Source organism: Nycticebus coucang, chromosome 18 (genome assembly GCF_027406575.1).
Source record: "Nycticebus coucang isolate mNycCou1 chromosome 18, mNycCou1.pri, whole genome shotgun sequence".
Taxonomy (NCBI): domain Eukaryota; kingdom Metazoa; phylum Chordata; class Mammalia; order Primates; family Lorisidae; genus Nycticebus; species Nycticebus coucang.
In genome coordinates this window covers 76,994,722-77,014,078 of record NC_069797.1, presented here as the reverse complement: position 1 = coordinate 77,014,078, position 19,357 = coordinate 76,994,722, and the positions used below count along the sequence as shown (strand labels likewise).

The 19,357-nt window shown below is 50.8% G+C and overlaps 1 protein-coding gene and 1 pseudogene across 1 annotated transcript in view; one reads left to right on the top strand and one right to left on the bottom strand.

Annotated features, from left to right (window-relative positions):
* The first annotated feature begins 676 nt into the window (after positions 1 to 676).
* Positions 677 to 19,357, top strand: part of TIMP2 (TIMP metallopeptidase inhibitor 2) — a 51,367-nt gene continuing 32,686 nt past the window's right edge. The window contains exon 1 of the mRNA XM_053570577.1: positions 677 to 1,110. Within this exon, the coding sequence (XP_053426552.1) occupies positions 981 to 1,110 (130 nt within the window). The 5' untranslated portion in view covers positions 677 to 980. The remainder of the gene's footprint in view (positions 1,111 to 19,357) is intronic.
* LOC128570937 (40S ribosomal protein S7-like) lies at positions 16,624 to 18,417 on the bottom strand (annotated as a pseudogene).

Genomic DNA, 19,357 nt, shown 5'->3' with positions numbered 1-19,357 from the left:
CAGCTTCACACACCACACCTCCTTGGCCTTTCCTGGAACACAAAACAGGGGAAAAGCCCTTCAGCTCCACGTGTGCTGGCTAAGGAAGGGCACTGTGAGAACCTGAGCTAGCCTAGTGCCCCACTGGCTCTTGCCCCCCCCCCAATCTCTTGTTGGCTGATCAAAAATATGGCCAGTTTATATAAAATCCTGCTTTGTTCACAGTAACCACACCCTCCTCACCGTCCCCCCAAACTGGCCAGTGTACTTAAAACGTTACAGCCTCCCTTTGAAAAGGGGGTCTTCAGTGAGTTTCCCCAGGCCACCCGTCCACAGGGGGCGTGGTGGGGAGACGGGGAACGGCGCCCGATCCAAAGGGGTCTTCGTCCAACCAGAGACTAGACTCTCAGGAAGCCAGGGTGACAGGGAAGCACGCAGAGTGCCCCTCGAGAGCCAAGCTCGAGGAGCAGGGCTGGGCGCTGGGGGACAAGGGCCCGCGGAGGCCAGGTGTGCGGCGCTGTTCCGCGTCCTGCGTGGCCGGTGGGGTCGGGCCGGGCCGGGTGCAACAAAAGCCGGGCCGGGAACGGCGGCCAGGCGCGGGCGGGGGGCCGCCGGGAGCGCCCGGAGCCCGCATTGGCCGCCCGCCACCGGGGGCGGAGCCGAGCGCAATAAAAAGGCGGCGCGGCCCGCGCCCGCAGCCAACGCGTCCCCGGGAGGAACCGCGGAGCCGCGAGGGCTACGGCGCGCTCGCCGCCTCCACCCTTCCTCCTCCGCCCGGTGGCCGCGCCCTCGCCGCTCTCTCGCCGCCCCCGAGACAAAGAGCCCGGAAAGTTCGCGCGGCGAGTGGGTCAGGTGAGGAGGGCGCGCCGCGGAGGCCCGCCGAGCCCCCGGCCCGGCGCCCGGGGCCGAGCGCACAGCCCGCCCCGCAACCCGTCCGCAGACCGCGCAGAGGAGCGCCCGGCCCCAGGCGCCGCCCGCCCCGCCGACCCCCCCAGCCCACCATGGGCGCCGCGGCCCGCAGCCTGCGGCTGGCGCTCGGCCTCCTGCTACTGGGGACGCTGCTTCGCCCGACCGACGCCTGCAGCTGCTCCCCAGTGCACCCGCAACAGGCGTTTTGCAATGCAGATGTAGGTAAGGAGCGGCGGGCGGCCTCCGGCCACCCCAGCCTTCGCCGGCGCCCGCCCCCCCGCCACCCTCCTTAGCCCTCTCTAGAATCCTGCAAGCGGACGCCCAAATTCTACTTTATTTTTCCCCTCCCTTCTCTCCCCTTCTTTCCCTCTCTTTGCTGAGATGCTTTGCAACCTCAAAATTCCACCGAAATTCCGCTGCAGCTCCAGCCCCAGAAAAGGGAGCCAGGGAACGTCTTGGGTTTTGGCAGGCAGAGCTCCCTGGGATGCCAGTCCTGGGGGCGGGGAGAGTAGGGGACACAGCGTGGGGTGGGGGTGAGCTGGAGGACTGGGGACCCCTGGAAGAAACTTTCACAGGTGAGGTGAGGTGGGAGTTGGGCTTCTCTGGGCTTAGGATCTGATGGGGAGGCATCTCTTGTGGCTTCTCCCAGAACCCCCATCTGGGGGGCTTACAGATCAAGCCAGGGTAGAATGGAAGCCCATCCCCCGCCCCTGACCCAGGTTAGGTTCCACTGGCCCTAAGGGGCTTGTGAGAAGAACCAGTGCAGTCCTATGGGCTAGCTCCCTGCTTGGGGCCCTGCCCAGAAGGCCCCACAAATGGCTGGGCAGGGACCAGGACCCCTGAAGGTTTGCTGCCAGTGGCTATTTTTTCAGGACGTCTGCAAAAACTGGAAAAAACTGGCGACTTTGCAGGTGGGACTGGGTGGCTGCTTAGATACCCATTCCTGCCAGGATGCCTCTCCCCCAACACAGGGTGATAATAAGGGAGGAAGGAGGGGCCCAGTTGTTTGTTCTGATCCAGGGAGGCAGTAGAAATGGGAGGAACCAGCTAGCTGGAGGCTTCCACCAGGGCTGACACCTGCAGGCCTCCTCAGCCCAGAGGGCGAATGTGGATACAGTGTCTAGACCCTGGCAGCCGCGCTGCCTTCTGAGTGCCGTGTGCCAGGCCAGGTATGGCAAGACTGGCATCCCTCACCTGCCTAGACAGAAGCCAGGGTTGTCCACAATGCCCTTGAGATGCCCCCACCCCAATTAGTTTGTTTAGCTGCCAGCTTGGGGGACGGGGAGGTTTCAGCTGCTCCTGTCTGTGGGGACCATGTGACTCTGGCCACCTGGGCTGATGACATGGTACCCGTTTGCTGAGTAGTTTCATAAAACCCAATTTAGGGGAAATAAGGCCTTTTCTACAATTTGGTTTTGGTGTTCAGCAAGATTTGGGGGCAAAGGAGAGGACGCTTCTTTAATAAAGAAGCTATGATAGGGGCAGCGCCTGTGGCTCAAAGGAGTAGGGCGTTGGCCCTATATACCAGAGGTGGTGGGTTCACACCCAGCCCCTGCCAAAAACTGAAAAAAAAACCAGACACTATGATAGGTCTTTGTCTGGGGTGTCCCCCAAGAAGCTAGACCAGTGCAAGCTCCTTGGCTGACCAGTGGGTGTGGCACAGAATCAAGCCGGGATCCACAAGGAAACTGAGGCTTGGAGGACTCTTTGGTTCATAGGATCAGAGTGGGAAGGAGCTGGGCCTTGGGATCACCCCATATGCCTCAGCGGTGTGGGGAGAATTTCCAGGCAGCCGCTTCTGTTTCTGCCTTGGGTTTGGACCAGGTGCGGCAGGGGCTGAGCAGCTGTGGTGCGTGCCTGTAGACTCCTGCCTCAAGAGTTGGTCTCCTCTGCCTGGATTTCCTGGCATGGGTGTCCAAATCATTGCATCAAAATCATCCTATAGCTAAAACTTTTAACCCCATTCCAGCTCAGAGGCCTAATGGGATGCCAGGGTTGTACTGCAAAGCCCAATGTGTTAGTTTCCTGCAACTGCTACAAGTCACCACAAACCAGCGACTTAAAACAACAAGAATTTATTCGTGCACAGTTCAGGAGTGCAGAAGTCTAAAATCAGGGTGTCTGCAGGGTTGGTTCCTTCTGCAGGCCATGAAGAATCTACTCTGTGCCTCTCCCCAACTCCCGGCGGCTCCAGGCCATCCTTGGTGTTCTTGGCTTGTCATGTCAGCATGTCCGCAGTCTCTGCCTTTGTCTGCACATGGCCTTCTTCACGATGAGTGCCTCTGTGTCCAGGTTTCCCTCCTGTGGGGCACCAGTCATTGGATTTGAGGCCCACCCTTATCCAGTATGACCTCAACTTGATTACATCAGCAGAGAGTTCTGGCTGGCTATGAATTTGAGGTGCACCCCAGTGCACCCAGACTGCCCTCTCTTGTTCCCAGTCACACCTTCTGTGCTCGGCTGACTCCAAATAAGCAGCAGAGGCCATCCTAGGGTAGGGATGGAGTAAACCCCACAGAGACAATATTCTGTCTATTCCCCAGTGTTGTATTGTCTTAAGTGGCATGGGTCTGTGCCTCGCTCAGCAATGGTTCCCTATTCTGGCTCAGCAGAATTGCTTGGAGGGCTCTTAAGTTGACACAGCTCTGGGTCCCTTTGCAGATACTGGGGCCTAGCCTAGACCTCAGCTTCTGTAGTTTTAAAAGCTCCACAGATGACTTTGTGGAACCATGGCCGTGGCCCTCGGGTCTTGGAAAAGTGTGTCCACTGGGGGTTAATAAAGGGTTATGTGGCGTGCTGGCTCCTTTTGCCTGTGGCTGCGTGCAGGTCTGTTAAATGGCTCTGTGTCTACAGGAGGCGATTGGCTCAGGAAACAGTGAGGTTTCTGTCTGCCCTTGTAAGTTTCAGGAGGCATCTCCCTGGTCACTCGCACCTAGTGGGATCAGGGCTATAGTAGGCAAAGAAAACTTGTTTGAGAATGAAAGATTGTGGCATTTAGGATGAAGGGATCATAGGAGATCATCTGGCTTCTTCCTGGAGGGCCCCAGGACAAACAGGAAGCATGGTGTGTCTCCATCACAGTAGTGTTCAGATGCGCTGCTGGCCTGATTCCTTCCCGCCTACTGGAGGCTGTCACCACCTCCCGCACGGCTGTGCGGCTGGGGCGATCTGGCTGGAAACCAGCGCTGGGCTCACCATTCAGGCAGTGCCATGGCTGGAGCCTGGAGTCACTTAGCCAGCTGAGCTGCTTGCCAGACACAGGATGCTTTGGCCGATGTCTGGGATCAAGGGTAAATCCAGAGAATGAAACCTCCTCTCTGGTTTGGGTGGTGATGCCCAGGAAGACCTCTGCAATATCCTCCCTCTCAGGAGCTCCCCCTCTGGAAATTGCTTTCTGTACACCCTCTGAGGGTCTCCAGCACGGGCTGGGGAGGGGCCCGCAGCCAAGGCCTCAAGGGCCATGTTCTTGTCCCAGGGCAAGCAGACCACTGGTGGCCCACTTCCTACATGGTGAGAGGGGCCACCCAGAAGCCATGTAGCATGCCCTCAAAAATGTCTGTGTCTTCACGACACATGTGCTCAGGGAAAGCATCGGGGTCGTGGGCCGAGTGAGGCCTGCAGTGCAGTGGGCTGGGAGCTGCTGGATGAAGCAGTTGATGGTGACCTCCTGTAAAGTGTGTGATTGATCCATGTTGCCCGTGTTGTACAGCTTGACTTTGCTATTAAACATGTCTGTGTTTCAACAAGCAATTATGGAGCTGTGGACTCTGTGCTGGGGGAATGTTAAGGGAGAAGACCATTATCCCTGCCCTCTGGAGAGGAAAACTGCACATCCGGAAGCCACGATAAAATGCATGGTCAGGGTGTGCAGGCCTCCTGCAGACTCTCTCCAATGGCCAGGGCATGGTATAGAGCTGCGGTTCTCAACCTTCCTAATGCTGCAACTCTTTAATACAGTTCCTGTGGGTTGCAACCCACAGGTTGAGAACCGCTGGTATAGAGTAAGTCAGACTCATGTGGTTTGGCAAATAATTACCATTGGATAAACTTTTCAAGTAACCAATATTAAGAAGTAGCCAGGTAATGATGTGAAATGCATTTGCAGGATTTAAGGATAGAGAGCCCAGTGGTAGGCTGAGGAGAGGACTGTGGGTAAACCGGGGCTCTTTAGCTCTTTTGGATGCTGTCCCTGGCGGAATCTGTCAGGGGAGTGCCTGGAACCTGAGTGGCAGCTCCCAAGGTTGGGAGCCTGGAATAGGAGAGAGGTAAGTGTGAGGCCTGGAGGTGTCATGGGTGCTGGAAGGAACTCCCCCGATGCCACATGGCCCTCCCTGTCTGAGCTGAGGACAGCACCAGCCTGGGACCCTTCTGGTGGTGCCAAGTCAGTCATACAGTCCTGCCTGTGGGCTGTGCACCATGGGCAGACTTGGGTCCCTGCCTCCGTCCTCCCTGCTGTCTCACCAAGTGCGTCCCACTAGTGCATGCCTGAGGTCTAGATCCTTTGGTGACATTTGAGCACATGTAGGATGGAACACAGAGGACTTCCAGGCTTATGGGGAGGGTCGGGCAGCCATCCTAGTGCTAAGACACAGTCACCAATGCGGTGCTTAGGGGCACAGGTAAGCCTTGGGGTCCAGAACAACTAAGAGATGTCCTTTGAGGATCCCAGGCAGCTGGGAGGGTGGAAAAAAACAGCAGCAGAAGGAAAAAGCCTGGAAGAGGATAAACGGAGGCAGGTGTGGCAGAGGTGGAAGGGGGTGACTCCAGGGCTGCCCTAGATGCTCCCTCTGCCCGTGCACCCTGGCAAACCAAGGACCCAGTGTTCTTGTGGCCAGGATGGTCTTTCTCAAGAGGGAAAAGTGGGGTTAAATCCAAGTAAAGGGCTGGGGGTGGTGACTCACACCTATAATCCTAGCACTTTGGGAAGCCGAGTCCAGAGGATTTCTTGAGGTCAGGAGTTTGAGACTGGCCAGAGCAAGAGCAAGACCCATTTCTTAAAAAATAGGAAAATTAGCCAGGCCTGGTGGTGGGCACCTGTAGTCCCAGCTACTTGGGAGGCTGAGGCAGGAGGATTGCTTAAACCAGTGCTTCTCACCTTCCTAATGCCTCCTAATGCTGTGACCCTTTAATATAGTTCTTCATGTTGTGGTGACCCCCCAACCATAAAATTATTTTCATTGCTACTTCATAACTGTAATTTTGCTACTGTTATAAATTGTAATGTAAATATCTGACATGCAGGATGTATTTTCATTGTTACAAAGGGGTCGTAACCCATAGGCTGAGAACCACTGGTTTAAACCCTAGAATTTGGGGCGGCGCCTGTGGCTCAGCGGGTAGGGCGCCGGTCCCATATGCCGGAGGTGGCGGGTTCAAACCCAGCCCCGGCCAAAAAAATAAAAAAATAAAAAAAATAAACCCTAGAATTTGATGTTGCAGTGAGCTATGATGACACCAATGTCCTCTAGCCCAGGTGACAGAGCAAGATCCTGTCTCAAAAAAGAAAGAAATGAAGATTAGGGATGTGAAGAGCCCCAAACTAGAGGACAGAGGTGAGGGACACGCACCCAGGCCTTGCTAAGTGCATCCTTTAGGGTGGTAGGATGAGGGTGTGTGCAGGTGTTCTGGGTAAGGAGGCGATGGCGCCAGCACTGGTCAGAGTTCTGGGTGCAAAGTGGGCGACAGGGGAGGGTTGGGGCAGAGAGGATTGGGACCAAGTGTTGCTGCTTTGCTTGGCTTGTCACATGGAGTCAGCATTCCATCCCAAGGGCCCAGGGCAAGTCCCCCCAGAACTTGGTAGAAAGCAGCATCCTGAGTTTTCCCGCTGAGGCTGCCTCAGGCTCCGCGGCAGGTGCCAGGATTTCTGAGCCTCCCCAGGAGATCCCAAAGTCTGCTGGGGTTTGCAGAGTGGTTGTCTCCAAAATGGGGAACCAAGACAGTTTGGGGGCTAAGAAAATGTTACGAATAGTTAGTGTAGGATTGAGAGTTGTACTTGTTTATGCTTTTTAAAGAATTGATGATAATGAGACTGCCTGGCTAAGTTTTGGGGATTTTTATGCTCATGGATGTGAATGGGAAGTGTGGAGATAAGGAATGCCTCCGAGTGTCAGGTTGGGGGGACAGAGCGAGCAGCAGTTGAGGTGCCCTGTCACTGCTGGGAGGAGAGGCAGCTGGAGGAAAGGGGGGTGTGGGGAGGCTTCCCGGGCGAGGGGTGGTCACCAGCATTGATGTCTCGTTGCAAGCAGGGCATCGCTGACATCCCAGCCCCATCCCAAGACCTCCCAGGGCCCACCCACCTGGCTCCCTGGAGTCCTGGCCCCTGGGCAGGGACACACAGACCCCGCCCTGCAAAGCTGGCTGCTCCCTGGGATGGTCAGGTCAGATTAGGATCTTGGTGAAGCTTCAGGCGTCCTGGCAAGGCTGGTTGAGCCAGGCTTTGCCCTGAAACAGCAAGTGGGCCTGGGGTGGTGGGGGCCAAGCCCTGGTGCCAGTCCAGTTGTGTGTGTTCCTGCAGGGTGTGTGGCTTCTCCCAGGGGCATGTGACCCCTGAAGGTTAGTCACTGTCACTTTAAAGGGAACTTTTTTGTAGATGTCTAGTCTTTTGTTTTCTGAATGTCAACCAGTCTCAGAGCTGGAGCAATGTCAAGCCACCTTCTATTCTCCCTCAGAAAGAGACCTTCCTGTCACCCCCTTTCTGCTGTCCCTCCCCCACTGAGGCGAGATAAGCCTGGGGCAGAGATGGCTTGGGGGCTAGGGTGGGGAATGGACAAGTGGAAAGAGTTGCTGGAACAGCGGCATGGCCAGCCTTGAGCCCTGCCGGAGCAGTAAGGTCTGTTAGCACAGCACTGGGACTCAGAGAAGGTTTCTGTGGCCTCCTGAGACCTGTCCAGGGGGAGACATTGGGTGACAGGCAGATGGGGAGCCAGGAGGGGAGTCAGGACAGTTCTGTGATGATGAGGATGATGATGGTCGATGGTGACGACCTGACAGCAACAGCAGCAGTGATGACAGCTTCTGCTAAGAGCTTGGCCGTGTAATTCTGCACTGTAACTGGTGTTAACTCATTTCCTTCTCTCTGATTATCTCCATTTTGCAGATGATCAGACTGAACCACAAATCAACCAAGTAATTTGCTCAGGGTCCCAGGGCTAGGAAATAGCAGAGCAGGAAAGGAGGGTTTTTTAAAATGAAGTGGTGTTAACAAAATGGTGCTAATTCAGACCCAATTTGACTTGGAGAGAGTGGCCCTGGGGAAGGTGGCTCCAAGCAGGAATGGTCACTCCAGGTCACGGATGGAGCCACCAAGGAGGGAGAGAAACTCCTGAGGGCCAGCTTTGTTCATGAGGTTCTCCTGTGTGTTGGAGATGAGTTACATAAATTAAACTCTATCCTGAAAGCAAAATCATAAGCAGTGCTTTTAAGTGATATAGAATTGTTTATGATCTGGGAAATGTTCAGAGCGTATTACTTTGAAGGGCTCAGATGCGGTCTGTATGCGTTCACATGTAAACATTGTCAAATATAAAATACGTTTTTAAAAATGCACAATGCTTAAAGTGTACACGTTAACAGAAGATTATTGAACAGACACCCAAGTCGTAAAACAGATCGTGGCTGCCTCCCCCAAACCTCTGTTTATCCCTCTGGTCCCATCTCCCTCCTCTTCCTCAGAGGTAGCTACTAACCTGGTTTTTATGGTGACAATTTCCTGCCTTTTCTTTAATAGTTTTACTATCTATATGTTACATTTTTTAAAAAAGTGTGTATACACTTAAACACATGTATGGAAAGTCTAGGAGGTCATCCATCAAAATTCTGGGCAGCTAGTAAGATCAAGAGTGATTTTTTAATTTCTTTTTGCTTAAATGGATTTCCTACGTTTCCTGTGATTAAAGAGTAGTAGTTGTATAATTAAAGTCAGAAGGCATTTGGGATGCAGATCTAGAGACAGAGAGGTAGAAGGGACGGCTTCAGCTGAGAGGGTGACGGGACGGCTCAGGTGGGAGGGAGTCCTGTCCGACTTTACGTTGGATCTTTGGAGTCAACCCCAGCTTATATACCAGTGCCTTACTGCTCCCCGAGAAGACTGTTGTCATTCATCCGTCTTGGAGACTTTGGCTGTACTTAATGGCTTTATTGAGAGGTAATTCATGCCACCATGTGGGCTACCCTTTATTGATTGAGACAGGGTCTCACTCTGTCAGCCAGGAGAGAGGACAGTGGTATCATCATAGCCACTGCAACCTCAAACTCCTGGGCTCAAGCGATCCTCCTGCCTCAGCAGCCCAAATAGCTGGGACTATGGATGCACATCACCACGCCCCGCTGATTTTTCTATTTTTTATGAAGACAGGGTCTTCCTCTTGCTCAGGCTGCTCTTGAACTTCAGGCTTCAAGCAATCCTCCCACCTTGGCCTCCCAAAGTGTTGAGATTACAGGTGTGAGCTCCCAGATCTGGTCTCAAGCCACCCATTAAAGTGTACAATTCAGGGATTTTGAGTACAGTAACAGAATCATGCAGCCACCACCTGTCTAATTTTGGAGCATCCACAGTACCACCTCACCGTGTGTTTATCTGACATTTCCACGGACAGACTCAGGTCATACATCTTTGCCAGGAGGCCTGCAGAAGCCAGGCTGCCCCCCACATACGCAGCATACATATGAGGTCAGACAGTTAACACATTGTTGACAGGTCACGAGTTACCCTGTAACTTGGATAGTTTTTGCGTAAAATTGCTGGTAGGTGACTTGTTAACATGGCAGCTGTTCCCTGATTCATTTCTCCCCATCTCAATTCCCAGTTCCAATTTCAGCCTGTTTTATTCTGTCTCCACCTCCTATCGTTCAGCTGCTTATCATAAAGAATCACTTAGTGCCTCTAACACAGTGGTTCTCAACCTTCCTAATGACGTGGCCCTTTAAAACAGTTCCTGTGGGTCACGACCCACAGATTGAGAACCGCTGCTCTAACATCTTAGTTCTCAAACCCATCCTAGAAAAAGTGCTACATACCTCATTGTTGAATGTCACCTTTGAAGGACTCCCCTTGGCCATCTGGTGACCATAATGATATTCAGCAATGGGGTATGTAGCACTTTCATGAGGACGAGTTCGAGAACTTAATTGTCTAGACCTTGTACATCAGGAGGCACACTATGGCAGTTTGTGCTGGGACTGTCTTGGCATGACAGAAGGTGGCTGGCTTCTGGAGACTTTACTGGCCTTTCTCAGGGACTGGCAAACTATACCCACTGCTGAACTGATCGCCGGATGTTGTAAATAAAGTTTCACTGATAATGCCAAGTCCACCCTGATTTTGTGCTCCAACAGCAGTTGAATGGGTAGGACAGAGATCGTGTGGCCCTCAAAAGCTAAGTTATTTGTCATCTGGCCCTCCCTTTACAGAAATACTTTTCTGATCCCCGGCCAAGTCACTGACTGTGTGGATATTGGCTTCAGGGTCTAGACGTGGCTGGCTCCCCCGTCACCTGCTTGTGCTCCTCACTTTCCAGACGCAAGCAGCTTGACTTGAGAAGGAATGATATCTGGGCTTTGGAGCTGAGGGTGCGGGGCCATTCTCCAAGGTGATTCTGGAGAGGCAGTGACTCCGCCTACCTTGTCTGTACTCTTGAGCCCAGGAGTGAACTAGGAGAGAGAGAGATGGGCCTTAAAGCGAAAACCTGGCTTTCTCTGGCGGATGTTCTGTGGAAACCGAGGTCCCAATAGCCAGTCATCAGGGGCAGAGTCTGGCCTGGGTAAGACTTTATTTGGCCCTTTCTGAATGTAGTCAGGAGATGGGTCGGGCTTCCCTGGCAACCCCATCAGGGTTGGGCCACCTTCCACAGATAGGGCAGAGCAAACTGGTGCTGGGCCGGGCTTTGCTGAGACCCCTCTGCTCACAAGGGAGGCCCTGGTCAGAGCATGCTTCAACAGCTGGTTCTTAACCAAGGACACAGTAAGGAAATGGACATTTTAGAGAAAAAAAGACATGCAAAAGGTACTAGGGAGAAGAGGCCTGGGCTTTGGAGCCCGGTGTGGCTAGTTCTGAACCCCAGCTCTGTGCCTCTAAACCTCAGTTTCTCCCTCTGTAAGAGGAGGATTAAATTTCTCAGGGATGTGCCATAGTAGAGTAAATTTTCTTTCAGAGGGCAGTTTATTATTTTATTTTTAATTAATTTATTTTAGAATGTTAAACGCGTTTGGGAGGCTGAAGCAAGAGGATCACTTGAACCCAAGAGTTTGAGGTTGCTGTGAGCTAAGATGCCACTAGCACTCTACCAAGGGTGACCAAGCAAGATGCTATCTCAAAAAAGAAAGAAAGAAAAATAGAATGTCACGGGGGCAGAGTGAGTTTTTGATGAGTTGAGTATGCAGAAGCATTGAGGAGCTCAGGAGATGTTAGCCCTCCCTCACCCTGGCGCCTTGGAGAACACTGAGAGCCTGCGTGGTACCTCTGAGAAGCCTGCAGCCTCTGTCCTAGGGCCCCTTAATGAAGACAGGCACACATGCAGGACAAGAACATCAGCCTCCCCTTCCCAGTCCATGCGGCCAACTGGAAAATTCTGTTTCTCCTGTGACAGGCTTCAGCCCAGCCTGGCTTCTCTCTGCTCCCAGGCTCACCTCTGTGGGTGTTTTTCCCTTGGTCCAAATCAGGAGCTCAGAGAACTGGGACTGATTATCAGAGAGGCCCAGCCCAGGCGAGAATGGAGAAAAGGGAACTCTTACATACTGTCTGTGGGAATGCAAGCTAGTACAGCCACTATGCAGAACAGTATGGAGGTTCCTCAAAAAACTAAAAATAGAACCACCATATGATCCAGCATCCCACTACTGGGCACTTATCCAAAGGAAAAGAAATGAGGATATCAAAGGGACGTCTGTACCCCCATGCTTATTGGAGCTCTATTCACAATACCCGAGCTATGAAATCAGCTCAAGTGTCTGACAGCGGATGAATGGATGCAGGAATGTCACGCACCCACACCCTGGAATACTATTCAGCCCTAAAACAGAATGAAATCCTGCCGTTTGCAGCAACATGAATGGGACTTGAGGACATTATGATAAAGGAGATAAGCCAGGAACAGAAAGTTAAACACCACATGTTCTCACTCATATGCAGAAGCTAAAAAAAGTTGCACTCATAGAAGTGAGAAGTAGAGCAGAGGATACCAGAGGTGGGGAAGGGGGCGGGTGGGGAGCCAGAAATTCGTTAAAGGACATACGATTACAGCTGGGCGGGGGAGCCGGTCCAGTGTCCTCTGCCAGTATGGGATGCCGACAGTGAACAGTAACCACAGTTGCAGATAGCTGGGAGGGTCTTGGATGTTCCCAGCACCAAGAATTGAGATGATGGATATGCTAACTACCCTGATCTGATCACTGTGTACTGTAGGTACTAAAACATCACTGTATCCCTTAAGTATTACCATCATACTGTATTAAAAAATAATGGCTGGGGATGGTGGCTCATGCCTGTAATCCTAGAACTCTGGGAGATCGAGGTAGGCAGATTGCTTGAGCTCAGGATTTCAAGACCAGCCTGAGCAAAATAAGACCCTATCTCTACTAAAAATAGAAAAATTACCTGGGTGCAGTGGCAGGTGCCTGTAGTCCCAGCTATTCAGAAGGCTAAGGCAGGAGGATCACTTGAACCCAGGAGTTTGAGGCTCCCTTGAGATATAATGACGCCACGGCACTCTAGCCTGGGCAACAGACTGAGACTCTGTGTCAAACAAAATAAAAAATAAAATAAGCAACGAGACAAGGACGGGCGCCTGGTTAGAGCGCCCGTCTGTGCATCAGGGCTGGTGGGTTTGAACCCAGCCTGGGGCCTGCTGAACAAGAAAAAAGACAAAAAAGAAAGGCTGGTTCTGGAAGGATGCAGCTGGGGAAAAAACATAGGCACAGCCCAGATGAGGAGGGGGCAGCTGCGATTCTTAAACAGTCACACGGGTCCCAGAAATGTCACCTTTGGGCTGCTCTGCCTCCTTGGGGCCACCTGCCCTGCTGGCTCCAGCTAGTGGAGGATGTACTGTGCTAGGTTGGGCAACCCTGCCAAAGCCACCGTGTCCTGTGATGTGGAGGGTGCAGGGAAAAGGAGAGGACTGGGAGGAAAGCCAGGAGTCACCACCGTGGCAGGGTGACTTGCAGTGATGATGTCACATGGCGTGCCTGGAGCGTTTGCACAAACTCGATGACATCTGAGCCCCACTCTGACGCTAAGATACAGGGGACCCTCCTCAGCACTGGGGGCTCTCTAACATGAGGAGGATCACACCATCCATTTGCCTGCTGTCACGTGGCTGTTGGAAGTCCAGTTGCAGTCACAGCCGGGCCTCTGACACCAGATAGTAAAGTCCAGGCTAACTCCATGACAAAGCACTTGGGACACTGGGGGAGGGGACCAGGAGGTCATTCACAGGCTTCTGGTCCAGAAGGAGTGTGTTGACGCTGTGGCAGGTGGGCTCTGGGGGCACATGGGCTTTCTGGTTTTGGGGAAAGCCTTGATGGATGTGCCTACACACAAAGCTCTCCTCCAGGCTCCCCATCCAGTGCCTTCTCTTCTGGAACTTCTTAATCCTCTGATGCCCCTGAGAGCCAAGGACCAGCCTGGTCCTGCCCAAGAAGAAGCTATATCTGTCAGGAGGAACAGGGTCAGAGCAGGTGCAAGATGTGCTGGCCCCTGACGGCTTTCCCTGGTGCGGTTGGCTCTGGGGCAGACAATGAAGTAACAACTCTACGGTGGTCTTCACCTGTGTACACCCATTCTAGAAAGCAGGTGCAATGACCAGGCCACAGATGGACATATCCATCGTCAAGGGCTTTTTCAGTGCAGAGGGACCTTCCTGTCTTTCCCTTTTTTGAGGACTCTGCAGGGAAGGTGGGGTAGGCATTCTGTCCCGTTGGTACTGTTTGGAGTGGGGGCTGTCGAGGACTTTCCAAGGTTACCAGCGGAGTGTCAGTGCCAGGAACCCAAGGAGAATGATCCTGACTTGAGTCTCTGGAAACAGGTTTAGACTTCACAGCTTTGGTCTTTCCATTGCTCTGTTCCTCTTGGCTGAGAGGCCTGTTGTCCTTGGAAAGGCTTGGCGAGAGGTGTATTCTGTGGTAAATGTGAGCAGTTTACAGGCTCAGAAGGGCATTTTGGCAGTGACAGCCTTTAAAAATAAGTCTTCTCTTTGATCTGTATCTAGGAATTTTCCTGAGGGAAATAGTTCTGGACACATGTCAGCGTTTAATCCCAGGGACATTCCTTGTCAGTCCTGCTTATCTCAGGGAGATGTTAGAGACATCTGCCTGTGCAGCCACCAGGGTGTGGACAGGGGTGTGGTCGCGCGGATCACAGCCCCAGATGCTCTCCACGCAGGGACTGGTGTAGGGTTTTTTTAATTGAAGGTAGGGAGTTTGGTACATGAGAGGAAATTAGATTTCTTTTCAAGTCTGTTTCCTAATTCTTCTGTAATGAATCATACGGGCGCACGGTGTTTATTGCGCTTGTCAGATACTGCGGCTTTTACAAACTGCATCCGGCATGTCCATCTGCGCCATTTTCCCAGCAGCACATGTTCACTTTGTGTCTCTGTGTCACGTTTTATAATCCTCAAAATATTTCAGCCCTTTCCACTGTCCTCCGTTATGGTGATCTGTGACCAGGGGTCTTTGATGTTCCTATTGTAACTGTTGGGGGGGTCAGGAACCACACCCACATAAGAGGGCAGACTGACCTTCTTCCCCAGCCCTGTCTCTCCTCCTCGGGCCTCCTGATTTTAAGCAAGATTGAAATTAGGCCAACAGATAACCCTGCAGTGGCCTCCAAGTGTTCAAGTGAAAGGAAGGGTCGCATTTCTCTCACTTTAATAGAAATGGTTACATTTTGTCAAACGCCAAGATAGCCTGAAAGCTCGGCCTTTCATGCCAAACAGCCAAGTTGTGACTGCGAAGGGAACGTTCTCAAAGGAAATTGAAAGCGCTGCTCCAACAACACTGGGCAAAACAGCCTTATTGCTGATGTAGATAGAGTTTTTGTCCCATCTGGATAAGGATCAGACAGCCACAGCATTCCCTTAAGCCAAAGCCTCACTCTGAGCAGCGCCCTAACTTTTTTCAGTTCTGGGAAGGCTGAGAGAGGCGAGAAAGTTGCAGAAGAAAAGTTTGAAGCCAGCAAAGGTTGTTTCATGAGGTTTAGGGAAGGAAGCCATAACATAAAAGTATGAGATGAAGCAGCGATTGCTGATGTAGGAGCTGCAGTAAGTTATCCAGAAGCTCTAGCTAAGATCCTCGATGACGGTGGCTACACCAAACAACGGATGTTCATTGCAGACAAAACAGCTTTCTATTGGAAGAAGATGCCATCTAGGACTTCCATAGCTAGAGGGGAAAAGTCAAAGGGCTTTGTCTGGCTTTGAAGGGCAGGCTGACCCTCTTGTTACTAGCGCAGCCAGTAACTTGAAGTTGAAATCAGTGCCCATTTACCATTCTGAATATCCCAGGTTCTGTAAGAATCTATGCCAAGTCTACTCTGCCCGTGCTCTAGAAATGAAACAACAAAGCCAGGATGACCAGTACATCTGTGTACAGCATCGTTTACTGAATATTTTAAACCCACTGTGTGAGACCTCCTCCTCAAACACAAAGATTCCTTTTTAAATATTCCTGCAATTAACAAAGCACCCAAGAGCTCTGAAGAAGGGGTACAACAAGATGAATGTTGTTTTCACGACTGCTGATACAATACCCACTCTGTAGCCCATAGATCAGGAAGTAATTTTGACTTTCAAGTCTTACTCTTTAAGAAATACATTTTATTTTGGCTCGCCGCCTTAGCCGCTTGCGCCACAGGCCACATACACCTGAGCTCGTGGGTTTGAATCCAGCCCGGGCCCGCCAAACAATGATGGCTACACCCAAAAAATAGCCGGGTGTTGTGGCAGGTGCTTGTAGTCCCAGCTACTCGGGAGGCTGAGGCAAGAGAATTGCTTAAGGCCAGGAGTTAGAGGTTGCTGTGAGCTGCGATGCCACGGCAGTCTACCCAGGGCGACAACTTGAGGCTCTGTCTCAAAAAAAAAAAAAGAAAGAAGTACATTTTATAACCCTATAGCTATGAGAGATGGTAATTCTGCTTACGGTGCTAGACAAAGTAAATTTGAAACCTTCTGGAAAGGATTCATTATTCTAGATGCCATGAAGAACATTTGTGATTTATGGGGGGCGGGAGGAGATCAAAATGAACCCGTAGCTCAGTGGTTAGGGTGCCAGCCACATACACCAGGGCTGGGGGGTTCTAACCTGGCCCAGGCCTGCTAAACAACAATAATGACAACTACAACAACAACAACAACAAAAAGTAGTTGGGTGTTGTGGCAGGCGCCTGTAGTCCCAGCTATTTTTTTTCTTTTTACATATGGGAGTTTGGAAGAAGTTGATGCCAAGTTTCTTTTCTTATCTTTTCTTTTCCTTTCTTTTTTCTTTCTTTCTTTTTTTTTTTTTTTTTGGGACAGGGTCTCATTATGTCGCCCTCCGTAGAGTCTCTTGATGTCACAGTTCACAACAACCTTGGGCTTAAGTGATTCTCGCACCTCAGCCTCCCAAGTAGCTGGAATGACAGGCACCTACTGCAATGCCCGGCTATTTTTTTTTGTTGTTGCAGTTGTCATCATTTTAGCTGGTCCAGGCCAGCTTCAAACCTGCCACCCTTGGTGTATATGGCCGGCATCCTGCCGACTGAGCTACGGGCGCCACCTGATTCCAAGTTTCATGGATGACTTTGAGGGCTTCAGGGCTTCAGTGGGGGAAGGAAATGGAGATGTGGCAGAAATAAAAGGAGAACTAGAGTTATATACAAGTGGAGCCTGGAGATGAGACTGAATGGCTGCAGTCTCTTGATAAAACTTGAATGGTTGAGGAGTTGCTTCTTATGGATAGGAGAAAAAAAGGAGTTTCTTGAGCTAGACTCTACTCCTGGTGAAGATGCCGTGAACATTGTTGAAATGACAACAAAGGATTTAGAATATTCCATAAACTTAGCTAATAAAGCAGTGGCAGAGTTTGAGAGGATTAACTCCAATTCTGAAAGATGTTCTGCTATGGATGAAAGGACATCAAATAGCATCTCATGCCACAGGGAAGTCTTAGTGAAGAAAAACCTATCCATGCAGCAAATGTCATTGTTGTCTTATTTTAAGAAATTGCCTGGGCCAGGCACAGTGGCTCACTCCTGTAATCTCAGCACTCTAGGAGGCTGAAGCAGGTGGATTGCTTGACCTCAGGAGTTCAATACCACTCTGAGCAAGAGTGAGATCTCGTCTCTACTAAAAACAGAAAAAACTAGCCAGGTGTAGTGGCAGATGCCTGTAGTCCCAGCTACTTGGGAGCTTGAGGCAAGAAGATCACTTGAGCTCAAGAGTTTGAGGTTGCAGTGAGCTATGACACGATGACACTGTATATCTAGGGCAACAGACTGAGATTCTGTCTCAAAAAAAAAAACAAAGAAAAGAAAGAAAGAAAAGAAAAGAAATTGCCACAGCCATCCTAGCCTTCAGCAACCCCTACCCTGGTGAATTAGTAGCCATCAATATCAAAGGAAGATCACCAGCAAAAAGTTATAGCTCACTAAGGCTCAGGTGAGTATTAGCATCTTTTAACAAAATTTTTTTTTAACTGTAAATATATTTAGTCATTTTTGTTTACAATTGAAACTCTGGGAATTCAAAATTAACATCCTTGGCCGAGAGCTGCTTATAGACACCAGAAAAAGTTTCCACCTGTGCTCCATGTTGCTCTGCTGGGTCTTGTCCAAGTTCACCTTCATGAGTAGGCTGCTGTCCAATTTCACGCAGATTCTCTGCCCACAATTTCACTTGGGAAGACCAAGTCCTCAAGGATCGCATCATGCACAGCTGTCAGAGTGCGGATCCTGGGACCCTTTTGCTTATTTTTTTGTACAGCTTTTCGAGTTGGCTTAGGCAGGATTCTCCTCTGGGCAATGAAGACAACGTGCTTCCCACTGAACTTTTTCTCCAATTTGTGTACTAGCCAGACTTGAATTTTCTGGAAAGATTTCACTTGAAGAACGGGAACAAAGATTATGATAGCTTTCCGACCACCATCAAGTTCAGTTTCCCTGGCTGCGGTTGTATTCAGCTCCCGGAGGGCCTGGGAAATGCCCGACTCATCCGACTTCTCACCATTGGGCTTTACGATCTTGGTGCTGGAGCTGAACATGGCCTTCTTCTTGCAGAGAGCCGGCTGAGGAAGAGTAGCAAAATATTTGTAAATTAAGATATGTACAGTAGCACCTGCATAAGTAGACCACCCAAGGGACTGTAACAAACTGGTCAACATGAGGATTTTCCATGTGAGTACATGTGGTTCATACCTAGTCTATGAAAATCAGGTCAGCTTAAGGAGGTGATCAGTGTAAGGAGGCGGTCACCTATGGAGGTTCTCTTGTAAATTGTTTTTATAGACATGCGATATTGCATATTTAATAGACTACGCATAGTTATGTTAATATAACTTTTATGTGCACTAGGAAATCAGTAATTCATTTGACTCACTTTATTGTGTTGACCTGGACCTAAACCCACCATTTTTCCAAGACATGCCTGTATATGTAATTTTTAAAATTAGCATTTGCTAAGTGTGGATGTAATTGTAGTTGGCAATACAAAGGACCCAGACCCTGAAGGTTGGGTTTGTCTTCTGGGTGGTGAGTCAGGTGCAGGATGGAGGTGGGGGCTTCCTAGGGCTTGCCAGGCAGTGTCTGGAGAGCCCAGGCTTGGGAAAAATGTTCTCAAGCCAGAAAGGACCTGAGAGGGTGGTGGTGGGTGCTGCGTGGGCATGCTGTTAATAAAGGGCTGTCAGAGGTCCTCTGTGCTATGGTTTGGAGTTGCCATGCTTTTTTCCTCTTTATTAGAACTTTTCTCTTGCTTTACGTGCTTAGGGTGGGTGTTGAAACCAAGTTAAGAGGATAAGAGTTGGGATTATTCTCCAGGGGAGGGGAGGGACAAGTGGACTCAAGGCTATCTATAGATACTGTTAGGGTGCTCTGGAGAAACAGAACCAGCAGGATATGTGTAGATCTAACAGATGGAATTTGTGCGAATTGGCTCATGCATTTGTGAAGGTGGAGAAGTCCCTTTAGCTGTTGTCTGAAGGCTACAGAAGAGGGAAGCTGGTGGTGTAATTCAGTCTGAGTCCAAAGGCCCAAGAACCAGGAGCTCTGGTGTCTGAGGGCAGAGGGTGGATATCCCAGGTCAAGCAGAGAGAGAGAGAATTTGCCCTTCCTCCACCTGTTAACCCTTCAGGTGAGGGTGGGCCTTTTCTACTCATTCCTCTGATTCAAATGTTAATTTCTTCCAGAGACACCCTCTCAGGCCCATCTAGAAATAATGTTTCACCAGCTATCTGGGCACCTCTTAGCCCAGTCAAGTTGACAAATAATATTAACCATCACAAGAGCTGC